At 46.2% G+C, this 13,555-nt stretch overlaps 1 protein-coding gene across 1 annotated transcript; it reads left to right on the plus strand.

The window, feature by feature from the left end:
* Positions 1-90: 90 nt before the first annotated feature.
* vash1 (vasohibin 1) lies at positions 91-11,755 on the plus strand. The gene is made up of 7 exons (XM_023828430.2): positions 91-1,358; positions 2,426-2,514; positions 3,702-3,758; positions 4,916-4,990; positions 6,846-7,227; positions 9,137-9,246; positions 9,561-11,755. Exons 1-7 carry the CDS (start codon positions 1,098-1,100, stop codon positions 9,631-9,633), a joined length of 1,047 nt encoding a protein of 348 aa, XP_023684198.2. The 5' UTR covers positions 91-1,097; the 3' UTR covers positions 9,634-11,755.
* Positions 11,756-13,555: the final 1,800 nt, after the last annotated feature.

Below are 13,555 nucleotides of genomic sequence, written 5' to 3' on the forward strand. Positions count from 1 at the left end.
AGCTGGGTGTGTGACCGGTAAAATCGCACTGAGGTGTCGGTACGCGACCACCCAACGGCACGGCGAGGGTCGGCGGGCGACAAGCCGGCGCGCATGCGCGGAACGAGGCCGTCTGGGCGTGTCTGAGCGGCACTCGGTGTGACAGGAGCGTGGGGTAGTTTGCGTGCAGCCTCCGCGGGACTGCGGTGTACATAAAATCGGCGTGGATAAAAGCACGCTACGGCAGGATGGATAACGGTGGAATACTGACGGCCAGGCCGATCATCGGGCTGCACTGGCCGATTTAGAAATAGCACACGGCGCTTTGATCGTGGGCTATATGACCTCCGGTCTAAATGCAACTGATCTCTAACGGTGTTTTCCTCCGGGCGATGATGCATCCCTTTATGCTTCTAGGTACCGTGCTGTGATGCTTCATGTGTCAGCTGTAGTTTTTAATTATTTCCAGTCGTTTGTACACGTTTTTGTTTCGATCCGCAGTACTGATCGCCGGCTCGCCAGCTTTAACGTCCGTGAGGATTTTTTACTTGGCGACTGACTCAGCGCATTGTCTTAGTTCTGTGAACTGTGGCAGATTTCTGCAGGAAACGTGCGGGAAATCGGCACTTTTTATACGGCTTAACTTGTTTTTTCCTGTGTCGTTTCGTGTGAAGCTGTAGGCATCGATTTTGTTACTTATTAGTGCTGTTACATTTTGTAAGGGTATTTTAAATTCAAATTACTCTTCCTTTACTTGACTAGGCGTTCCCTATGATGTTAAGAAATTGTACAGTGACAAAACATACCCAGTTCAGCAGTAAGTTATTTTATGTAACAAGTAGTAATTGTTAAAAAGTATTTTGTTATTTCAGGAATGTGCTCTGAATGTATTACGTAAGTATCAGTTGATCTGAATTACTGTGGTATTGGTGACTAGGAAAGCATTGTGCTAGATCCGTGGTAAATTGAAAACGCTGACTATACATACAAAAATATACCTGTGAAGTTGGGCTGTGCCCATTGTCGCTGGAGTTGCCGGATGCCACTCACCTGTTGTGGCAGTGCCTGCTTCTGAGAGCCTGTTTCGGGCCGGAGACAGGCTGACAGGGGGCGCCGCCATGCCAGGGGGCAGGACCGGGGCCGCAGCAGGCGTGCAGCGGAACGCCGTCTGTGGTGAAGGGGAGGCACAGAGAGACGGGGAGCCAGAGGACGAGGGGGATGAGGATCTGCGGGACGGAGGGGTCCCCTTCTATGTGAACCGCGGCGGCCTGCCTATCAACGAGGAGACGTGGGAGCGCATGTGGCAGCACGTGGCCCGGATTCACCCCGAGGGGGACGCCGTACCAAGGAGGATCAGGGGAGCCACCGACCTGCCTAAGGTAAGGATGGTCCCAGCTGAGCCCTGGGGAACTGCGGCATCAGATCCGGGATCGGGCAGGCTGCTGTACCTTTGAGAAAACACCTGAATCAATAGTAAACATCTACATCCATTAAGGGATGTAAAAAATGCTAAACTTTAAACTCTTGAGCAAAGACCATGTGATGATGGAATTATTCCTGGTGACTGGTTATGGCCTGAGTGTCAGCGTGAGGAAGAGGATGGTGTTGTGCTGTGCCTTCATCACGTAAGGCGTGTTCACACTCAGAGCACAGCAATGAAATACACTTGCCAGTCTGAGGGACAGGGACAAAGACACAGCCCTTCCTCTGAAGCCATTTCCCATGTGACCTTTAGTCTCGCTTGTCTGGATATTTACAGACTGTCGGTGCCCCACTGACATGTTTCTGTGCAGAAGAGAGTAAATCCCACAGGTGTGGTAAGATTAGCCAACAGGTAGCATTACTATCCCAGGATAAGGACTCAAAGCCTATGCTGAGAAGTGTAGTACCTTTAACAAGTTACTAAACTTAAATTGCTCCATTAAACTATACTGATCTATATTTAATGTATTTTAATATGTCTGCATTGCTATTTTTATATTGTATTGCGTGTATCAATTTTGCTAGCTGTGTGGTTGCCAGAACAGTAAGCAGGAGGTTTTAAATCCCCAATGACATCGCATGTGTCTGTGCTTGGTAACTTGGTAACAGGCTGTGAGTTTTAATGATCTGAAGCCATGGGCCAGTGTCACTTACTCTGACTGTTAACGTTACTCAGCAGAGCCCCCCCCCCCCCCCGCCAGCTGCCAGAGGAGCCTCCACACATCCGCAGATTCAACTGCTGGGATTGACGGGGAGGGGGGGGGGGGGGTGTGGAAAATGCCATCTCTGTCCTCCGTGGGGACTCTGCTTCCACAGGCTTGTGGGGAGCGTTTTGGGGTCACGTCGCGCCGCAGGGAGGACGTGGAAGTCTGAACAACGGGGCATTCTCCGTCTGCCGTGAATGCGTGAATTGTGCGACACCCCCCACCCCCCGCAGCTGCCTCTGTCTCCCTCTGCCCCACAGATTCCAACACCGAGCGTGCCTACGTACCAGCCAGCCGCTACCGTCCCACAGCGACTGGAAGCCATACAGCGATACATCAGGGACTTGCAGTATCCTTTTTTGCTGCTTTCCCATGAGGCCTTTCTGCTTCCTGGATGAGTCAGCTGATGGTCTAAAAGGAGAAGCCTCTGAAAAATAAAAATAAAGGCCCCTTACGGCAATGGGAGCAATTTCAGATATTCGCATAACGCCACAGTTCAAATACCCCATGGGTTCTGCTTTCTGGCTTTGAATTACTTGGGTCAATGTTCTGTCATGATAGCTGAGTTTTCAGTACATTCCTATTACAAAATATGCATGATATACACTACCAGTCAAAAGTTTTTGCACCCTGAGATTTTCTACATTTGCAAGTTACTCACTTACCATTTACTAAAGTACACTCAATATTTTTTGCTAACATATAATTTTTATAGTATGTTCACCATTTGAGTACCTTTATTATTAAGAAAATGTGATATGTTTGATTCATCAAAGTCACCTCCTCTAGCAGTTACAACAGCAGAGAAAATCTGAGGCATTCTTTCTACAAGGGACATTAAACTGCTCTGTTTCATGGGATGAAAGTTAACTAGCACATTTAAAGTTAAAGGACAGCCTAGAATTTGACTATGCCATCACCACACAACCAGTTAATAGGATGTCAGACATGCACTGTTACATACTCTTTCCATGTTATAAAGGAAACTCGTTTTATTTGACTTATATTTTCATTTATAGTTGATATACAAGAATAAAAAAATCTACAGGTTGTGAAATTAATGGAAAAGGGTGAAAAACCTGTGGTGTGCAAACACTTTTGCCTGGTAGTGTATACATGATATACATCAACCTTTGTACGTTGCGTGAAAAAGTCAGCTAATGTTTAATGGGAGTGAAGACTTCCCCACATTTACACGAACCCTGTTTCATATGTCAACACTCAGGTAGCAAGTGAGGAAAAGATTAATATCGGCCATCGAACGAGACAGCTGATTGCAAACAACAGCGCAAACATGGGTCCACTGTAAGGAGGAATTCCCAAGGGGCTTAAATTTAGAAAAGCAGAAGTATTGGATGCTGACCCGTGGTGTTTTTTAGCATCATGAGGTCACTGGTGTTTTAGAGAAGCTCTGGGCCTCTGTCTCAGGCCCTCGGGATGCACAGGTAATTCCCAGGGAGGGGGATGTGTCTTGGAAAGTACTGCTGCCTTGTAGTTGAACTCGCCCTCTGTTGTGCACTTAACCGCGACTTACAGGTACAATCACACCGGGACACAGTTTTTCGAAATTAAGAAGAGCAGGCCTCTTACCGCGTAGGTACCACGCTGTCTCCGCCTCCCAAACCGGCCCCCCAAAAGATCCGCGGCTACGGCGGGAGGTCCGGTCAGGGGCTTGGTCAGAGATACATGAGTAAATGCTGGCCTTGGAAGGTTAGGGTTAGCAACACATTCCCTGCTTGCCAGTAAGGCATTTCCTGTAGTGTTTCCGGTGAGAGCTTTGCCAGGAAGTGGGGGTGGTGGTGAAGGGAGAATGTTTAAGGTTTGGCTTGATACCATGTTGCCGATTAAGTCCGGCAGCAAAGCGTCGTCAGTCATGACCTCATTAATGGGACAGCCAATGTTCTCAAGGTCAGGCAGGCTTCCATGTCACTGGGATGAGAAGCTGGTTCTGCTTTAAGAGTTTTGTGTGAAGCTGAACTTTCTACAGCTCACATATCCATGACCTCAGTAGCGGATACAAGTACAAACTCAGTGTAACAAATCCACATCTTTTGCTCATGAGAATTTTACTTACACAAAAATGCTGAGGGCAGAACGAAAAATTATTGGTTCAGAGCGATAGCTAATCAGATTGTAAAAGGAGGTGGGGCCAACCAATCAGATGCCTTAGTCCCACCTCCTCTAGTTGCTTAGACCCACCTGCTCTGCAATCTGATTGGTTATCTCTCTTCACCAATCATTTTTCTTTCTGCCCTCAGAATATAAAACTCCCACAAGCTTATCTTTTAGCCACAGATCTGATACTAAGGGCAAATATATTTTTGTTATGCTATGGGTGTTATTGTGCTTTTACACTGTATTGTTTTACAAACAATGTTTAGAAAAGGACAGGGATGAGAGATTATGTCATATTAGACTGACCACATGTTAAACTAAACGCCTGGCCCCTGACCTGTATTTGTGTGCTGAGTACACAAATAATATATTATCTTCATAAAGCAATTAATGTTTCACTTAATTCATCAGTCAGGTTTCTATTGGGTTAAATTATAGACAGGTTAGGTTTGAAAAAAACGTTCCCAAGGAATGAGCTTTACAGTAAAATCATATAATTTAGTATTTATGTGCTGTATTATATTCATGGTTTTACTACATTGTGTATTGTAATGCTGTAATATTTTATACATCAAAGATTATTGGTCCAGAGCTGGAGTGACAGTGTGGTCTGAACAATCCCGTCTCCCGTACAGGTTAATGGACATTGCCAAGGAGATGATCCGGGAGTCGCTGCCAATCAAGTGTCTGGAGGCGGTGATCCTTGGAATGTATCCATCACATTGGGCCTTTCGTTTGGGTGCCCGTGCCTATGTCACTATGGTATCTCTTAAATGGAGTCAGGCTCGGTTAATTTGTACATCATTTTCACTATTTACCCGCCCCCCCCCTTTCCTAAAGAAGTCCCAGGCCTATAATGCAACTGAACTATACTCCACCCACGTGGGGAAATGTACCGGGATGGCTTGAAGTGCGTCATGGTAAAAATGAGGTGACCAAACGTGATTTGGCCATACTGTCCCCACCACGCCGTTCGGCTGCCGGATGCTAATTAGCTTCTCCAAAGGCCTCCCTTCTGGACAGGGAGCAGGTGCCAGGTCTGCCGGCTCCATTCGGCTCCATGCGAGGCCAGTGAGTGGAGAGCAGGAAGCCAGTCTTAAACAGGAAGTGTGGCTTTGTCCAGACAACAAACACATGGCAGCAGGGCGTGAGGCGAAGGCAGAGCCACCAAGGCAGCTCTGCCCATAAATAAGCCTTTGATGCTTAAAAGCCCCGACTGGCCCGTTCGCTTGGCTCCCCTCACTTATATTAGGGATTCACCAAGGCCTGTGGGACTACAGGATGCTGACCTTATTGGGACCATTCAAGGTGTATCTGTAAATTATAGTGTTGCAGCACAGAGTTCCAGAATACAATGCAACAGCTGTGAAGCACCTTCTAACTGATAAAACAGATTTACGACCAGTCAGAATGGCAGCTGTGATTAAATAGTGAAGGGAGGATATTGGTGTAGATATTTCCATCCAGAGACTTGGTTTGAATACAAAGAGAATATTTTATTTTCTACTTGGGACTAAGAAAGTGCAGTAATTCAGTGCTGCATGCATTTCCCCTTTACAGCTCTTATAGGGGACAAACACCTCAACACGGTGTCGAGGCAGCGAGCCGATGGACGACTTCTTAGGCCAGTTATAGGGCCTTCAGGAGGAGTCGGATTACTGCATATTAAGAGGTCCTACTGTCTTCACAACATTGTGTCGCTAGTTTTTGCACCGGGCCTGAATTTGAAATTAATTTGTGCTCCTTATCTTACTATGTTCAAGGCCGAGAATGATTAGAGCAGGGGTGGGCAATCTTATCCGCAAAGAGCAGGTGTGTATGCAGGTTTTTGGGGTAACCTTTAGGTCGGCTGTTCAAACCCAGGTGTGAGGACCTTTCAGCCAATCAGTCCTCTAATCAGTAATCTAATTAGGGAGTTGAAGCGAAAACCCGCATACACTGCGACCCTTTCTGGGTAAGATTGCCCGCCCTTGGATTAGAGGAACAAAAGTGGGTTGCATATCATAAGCTGTATATCAATTTGTGGCTCAGACACCCGTAGTTTACAGCAACAGAATTACCCGAGTCTCTGTACTTCAGCTGTGTTAATGAGCTCAGTTTCTCTTTTCTTCCACAACATGAGCAGCCCCCAGGGTTAAAAACGTCCGGCTTACAAACGACTCGCACTCATAGACAGACTGCCAAAAGACTGCCTACCGTATTAAAAATTCAGGTTAAATACAATTAGTCATAATAACGAACATGCGCACTATTTCGTGAAAACATTGCGCGGCTTCAGTAGTGCGTCGGCTCGACATGCAGTACAGTTCCATATTAGTTCCTTTTATTATTACTGTATTATTATTATTTGTTGTTGTTATTGTGTACCGTATTATTATTTTTCCAACTAACCTACAAATTAAATACAGGCAACTTAACTTGTATTTAAAAAGCAATGCCTGCAATCTGCCAAGACACTCTGGCAAGGAAGTCTGCCCCCCCCCCCCCCACACACATATATATATATAGGGGTGCTTCAGTATACTTATAATGTGAGTCTGCCTTCCTTGACCTCATCTCCTGCAGTTACCTCACCAATAGCATGCCGGGGGTGGAGCGCTTCCCCCTCAGCTTTAAGACACAGTTCTCAGGGAACCACTTCCGGCACATCGTGCTGGGGCTGCACAGCGGGGGGCGGTTTGGCGCTCTGGGCATCAGCCGGCGGGAGGATCTGATGTACAAGCCACTGGAGTACCGCACGCTGGCCGACCTGGTGCAGGAGTTCGAGAGCGCCTATCGCCGCTACTGGCACACCATACGCAAGGTGAAGATTGGTCAGTACGTGTCACATGACCCCCACACCGTGGAGCAGATCGAGTGGAAGCACTCCGTCCTGGATATGGACAAGCTGTCCAAGGAAGAGCTCCGGCGTGAGCTGGAGAGGCACGCCCGCGACATGCGGCTCAAGGTAACTCAGCGTAACGTGGGGGGAATGCAGCTGTGAGTGTGGAGCGTTTTATTTGGGGGACAGGACTCACAGGAACTGGGGGGGGGGTCTCTGCTCAGATCACCAGGGAGACATGGGACTAGATCAGGGTTCTTCAACTCTGGACCTCGATTCCAAATCCAGGCCGTGTTTTCAGTTCTCCCAGGTAGTTGTTTAATAATTACTGATTCTGATTGGCCAGAGGCTTCACACCTGACTGACAGGTAAAGGAAGGCTGGAAAACCAGCAGGGCTCGGACCTCGAGGACCGTGAGTTGAATAACCCTGGACTAGATGCTTGGGAGTCAGTGCAGGCAAGGGCGTAACTTTGGTTTAAACATTGGGGGGTTGAGGGCTCCACCCTGTAATTTACACCCATGAGTGCAGGCGGTACATTAGAGCCACAACCTTCAAAATTGAATTTATCTTAGAGGGTTCTCTTACCAAGGTAACTGCTTTGACTGATGCAACAGCTAGTTTCTGGATCATACCCAAAGCATTTATTGACAACTTAATTATTTATATCTTACCTGTTGTCAGACATTAAATATGCAAAAGATATTCAGATTACACGTAAACCACTATTTGTAGAATTACAAATCATATTGTACAATAATATACCATGATAACAAAACATTGTTAACACTTCTATTCATATTTGAAACATACATGCTTTGTATTACGATCTGCATACTGTATTATTACTCAATGAGCAGGATGTCCGAAAAGAGAAAACAGTTGGAAAAAGAATGTGATTGGCCGGACTCAAGACATGTGCTGCCGGGTATCGTTCCAAAGATGTAATCTCTCCCCTGCCGGTAATAACTGGAACCTACCTATAAATATCCAGGATCTTCACTGATATTTGGTACTAGGTTCTAAATAGCATCATTTACCACAAGTGAGGCCAGATTGGTTTCACTGATGATCATTAGCACACCACTAGCCTCAAAAGCTTTGACACTAGAGCTTCAGAGCAGTCATTCTGGACCAGGCAGGAATTCTGGCCCAAAGATACCGATGGCCACTTTTCCACATTAAGAGACAAAAAAGCATGAAATTAAATCTGGACACATCTGGGCTGTTACGGTTCTGATTCGTACAGAATGAGTTTTACAGAGAGCTGACAGAGCCTCTACACTGACCAGATGCCTCCCCAACATTAAAAACATTTTTTTTTTACCCACTCATTAGCAAACTCAGTAATATCAACAAGGAACCCATTGTTTAAAAATGATAACTCTGAAGCACATTACAGACATCTTATGACCTATCTGATGCACGTGTTCCGTGTGTTTGATAAGCTCGGGTCGGGCTGCTCCAAACACCACCACGTCCTCCGTATATCAGCGACAACTGGCGATTCATAGGGTCGTCACTGCACTGCCCTGTCATGGACCACAATGGCTTCAACTGCTTTAAATATCAGTTACCCCCTCTTCACTGACTCTGAAAAAGCCATCTAGAGGAGTTAAGTGCAGCTGCTGTCCACAAAATAAACATTAAAACCACTCTGTCTCTATTGATCTTCGTACTTCGGAGTATCTTATTCAACCTGGGATTGTCGCAGTGTCTCAACATGACTTTCAACAGCCAGCACATGAAAGCCTGTAATTTACATTACAATATTTAGTTGCTAAGCAGCCACTTTTATCCAAAGCACCTTACTAATTTACATTTTTTTCTGTGGAGTCGATTATAGTGAATTTTTACGCTTCACGGAACCTCGGCGGGGGAGCGGAGCCGTTTTGGAGAGGAGGGGAGTTTCTCTTCATCACTAGTGCTAAGTTCACCATGACAAAGACGTTTTTAGCCTGACGTAGCGGTGAGCCGCCTAGGCACCTAGTTGCTCTTTCCACACACTCTCATGTCTGCCACCTTCTCCGTTCCAGATCACCAAGGCCGTCCCCTCCTCTCCAACCAAAGACAGGAAGAGAGATGTGGGTTCCCCTCAGCGGGGCCCCGGAAGCCCCCTGCGAAGGAACAGTCGCAGCGAGAGACGGTATGTGTAGGTGTCATGGGTTCTGTTGGTGCCAATGATCATCTTTGTGGTGCAACAGGACGTAACATGTCCCTGCAGCTTGGTTACGTCGCCCAGGAGTCACGGTGATCAGCAGTTAATCCAGATTAATTATTTGCTGCTTGACAAATTTCAGTTGACAGGTGTGGCATACTGCTCATCTTCTGCGATGACCATAGTAATGGAGCTTAGCCATTCAGTACGATGCTCAACTTTGTTGGGGGAGGGGGGGGGGGATGCAGGCCGGCTTTCCGTCTTCCGTTTGTTATGCCTTTTGAACTTGTGTTTGTGTGCAGACCGTCAGGTGAAAAGAAGCCGATTGACCAGAAGCCCCCTGCCGACGTTAATGGCTACCAGATTCGTGTATGAGGAGGGGTAGCCCCAGTCTCTCTGCTGCCTCCAGAGGCTGGGAGGACTGCAGAATGCGGCGAGAGAGAACGAACTGGAAACGACTCTAACTCATCAAGTGTCTCTGTGCCACCAGCACCCCCCTACACACTAGAGGAGATGGTACCCTTTCAAGGTGAATATTTAATGGCTTTATAAGACAAACTTGTTAAAGAACCAGTTTTGTTTTTCTTTTAGTTCCATCACTTTTCACATAGTTTGATTACTTGATGTGAACTTTTGGATAACTTTTTTGGAACTGAAGTGTTCAACCAGTCAGCGTTTCAACTATCCTTGCAGACAGTCTGTAGAGTACACATCTTTGTGTCAATCTTGATGTATATAAATGCGATTAATCTTTAGCTCTGCTGGACAGTAACCAGGCTTTTGTAGAAACTAGTTTTCAAGCCAAGTCTTTGGTGCCTTTGATTTAAAACTCAATGGGTAGTGAACAAAACATGCATGTGTGAGCCAGGACACTCAGACATGCTTGCAGAAAGCTAAAGTACAGACTTTAGTGATTTGTAGGGACTAATCACTTTAGAACATGCACACCTCAAGAAGTGTGGGAAGGATTCAACAGGACACACCGTCGGTGCTCACAACTAGTCCAACAGGTCAGGACAGAACAATCTTGATACAGTCCCACTATGGGGAATTCCACACCCTATTGAGGCTGTTTAACACATAGGTAGCATCACAGCGACACCGTGTGGCTGGTTTCTTACCTGCATCCCAAGTACTGAATGTATAGGACATATATCTGGAATTTAAAGTTTTGTCCCAATCAGTCCCCCACCCTGACTGACTCTCCATTCACCCTTGAGCCTTTTGCTTTATGAAGGATCTGTGATCAATTCAATTCTCATTGAGACAGACAAACCAGCTCTTTGTTCAAAAGGATAAGGTCCATATCATATGGATGTTCTCTAGTCCTCCAATAGACTGCACTTCATGGGTACTGTTGAGTTCCAGGAGCATGTATGGAAAAAGCTTTTCTGTAAAATGTTTCTTTGGAAAGGTGTGTGTTTACTACCTGTGTCTTAAAGGCAACTTCAAGCAGTGATCTAGTACTTCTCAGTATTTACCAAGGTTTGTCAGGTCTTAAGGTGCAAAACAGTTCTTTGTTTACAATGTTTACGTCTGTATTTTTTTAACACGCAGCACAGGGACCCTGCTGCTGTTTTACACATTATTATACATAGTGAGGCCTAGCAGACATTTACACTGACTAAGAAAGGAAGGTTAGATGCGGTTACAGTTAATGAGATCTGTTTACTACACAAATGCAGCTGGTTTTCTGGAAGATGCACTCAGTCATGCCAGTCAGCCCAAGTTTTATACAAATAGGGGCAAAATTACATTTTGTTTAGCTGCTTCATCATTCAATGAAAAGCTTCCTTGGTGACTGGGGAGCTTCTCTTCAACCAAAGCCTTTCTCTGGAATGCAGATGAGTGTCTTCTTTTTAATGCCCTCGCTCCATTTCGGCAGGGCGCGCAGAACTCGGGCTCAGCACCCAGAGAGACTTTCTGTGCAAGCAGGTGTCCGTTTTACGACCAGAACAAATAACTGGGCAGAAGCCGAATGATCAGGTGTCCTGACTTAATTTCGACCCTGTTCATTGGGCACCAATTTGAGCCTCGTTCCCTGGGTCCTGAGATATATCTAGCTCCGTTTTCTGTGTTCTGAAACACACCGGGATCCGCTCCTTGGTTCAGAAACAGTGGAAAGAGCTGTGGCGTTTCGATGCCATGCGGCCCCCACGTCGACATTCACTTCCATTCGTGCTTTGTGGCAAATCGCTAATCCTGCTCTACTATGATGGACGGGGAGGAAAAACAGACTTTTGGTCTTACTGGCAGACTATCAAAACACACGGACGCAGCGTTTAATTGTTGAGTTTGAGACACAGCTTCCAGAAACCAGACGGCAGATTTGTGGCTTTTTATACACCGTGCTGTTACTTCTTTCTGAGTCCAAAAAAATATGTTACGTGGAGCTACACAGCAATGAAGCGGTCACATGTTCTTAGTGAGTACTGTGAGATCACCAGTACTATTCTTTCACACAAACAGTAATAAAAATTAATTTTCCTATGTTTCACAGTTGACTCCTGACTTATTTTACATAACCACTTGTCCAGTGTTGGGTTGAGGTAAGGCTGGAAGCTTGTTCTCAGCAGGTATGGGGAACAGGGACTGGGAGACCTTGGACAGGAGGCCAGTCTATTACTGGGCTCACACAAAGAGAGACACCAATACATCTTTGGGTTGTGGGAGGAAGCCAGGGTCCCAGGGAAACCCATACAAACATGGAGAGAACGTGTGCAAAGTTCACACATGCAGAGCTTGGGTTTGGTGTTAAAGCCACAGTGCTGAAGGTGCAAGGTCACAGTGTCACCCATTGTGCAATCCCAACTGCTCACTGCGATGAAATCATTACACACTTTACCTCTGTGATTTCATTTCCACAGGGAGATGAGCTTGTGTTGAATTTGGACACGAGAATTCCTCCATTTTTGGTGTGGCATCTATTGAACACATTTCCTGTCCTGTTGAATCCTGATGCAGGATCGCAAAATGAGATCTGTCTACAGGATTTTACAAAGTGTCGGTTTTATGATGAATGACAATATGAATTTCTTTTTCTTTTTGGAGAGATCACTGAAATGCACGTCTGCCCCTAATGCCTAATTTTGTCCACCACAGTATGGTCACAGTCCCAGATATGCCGCAGAATCAGTTACCTTCACTGGATGCCTGACAGCTCCGATCCACAAATGTCAGCCTTGACTGATGAGAACTTGCTGACCTGACATGACTGCTATCCAATTAGATGAGTGGGAAAGGGGAGGGGGCTGAGATTAATAAATGTGTTCTAGGCGAGCAGGGAAAGCTGCATGGGGGGAGGGCAGAAAAGGGTGAGGAATATATGATTGACTGACGGAGAAAACACCATCCCCCACTGCAGGGCTGCTGTCCTCCAGAGAGCTCCCTGCTATAGTCAGTGCTGCTTGCTGAAATGTTACTCCAGTGCGAATCCTGTATATCCAATATCCAGAATGTGTGTGTGTGTGTGTGTGGGGGGGGGGAGTGGGGGGTTCACACATTCCCCTTTCACCATATTTCCCTCTGAAAAATGTGGGAGAGTAGGAGGATTGGTGAACATTAACCTACTTTGAGACCATGTTGACCCAATTCTGTAGAACGAGTAGGGGTATCCCTGGGGATTCGGGCTGTGTGCCCCTGGAGCACATGCCATGGGCTTAGCTTTGTGAAGGGACTCCTCAGGAATGGAGCCAGCCCAGTTGGGGGGGGGGGAGGGTTAGGGGCAACAGGCAAGAAAATCACCAGATCTAAAGGCCTTTCCACAAAAGCAGCACCTGCTGGATGATAGGAGAACCTTCACTGCATCTCATGAAACCCTTATTGCATGCTGCCCACCGCAGCCTTTAAAGCCGTTTTCTTACATGCGAGATTATCAGCCATAGCCCGCACCAGGAGCAGAAACACCTCTTATGCTTCAATAAATAATGAATCCCACACATCTCCAGGACATTAAGTTCAAACTGGGACACTGACAGGTGCAAATAAGGACCAGAATCTTGCATAATCTGAGGTATCAGAGATGTACATTTTTACAAAGGAGGTGACGGACATCCGGAGGCATTTTTGGAGTTCAAGGTTCTTCTGAAGGTCAATAATGGATTTGTACTTATGACTTCACTTGTCTGTACTCGGTGTTAGAGCTTTGTGCCAAATTCCATCCCCTGGCCCAGCCCAACAAGCTTGCCTCAGCTCTTTCCCTCCCATGAGTGTGCTGGGAGTGGGGAATACATGTTTTATGACAGGAACTACAAAATGGTTACAAAGAAAGCATTTACACATTCTCATACTGTAAATG

This window comes from Paramormyrops kingsleyae, chromosome 14 (genome assembly GCF_048594095.1).
Source record: "Paramormyrops kingsleyae isolate MSU_618 chromosome 14, PKINGS_0.4, whole genome shotgun sequence".
NCBI classification, from domain to species: Eukaryota; Metazoa; Chordata; class Actinopteri; order Osteoglossiformes; family Mormyridae; genus Paramormyrops; species Paramormyrops kingsleyae.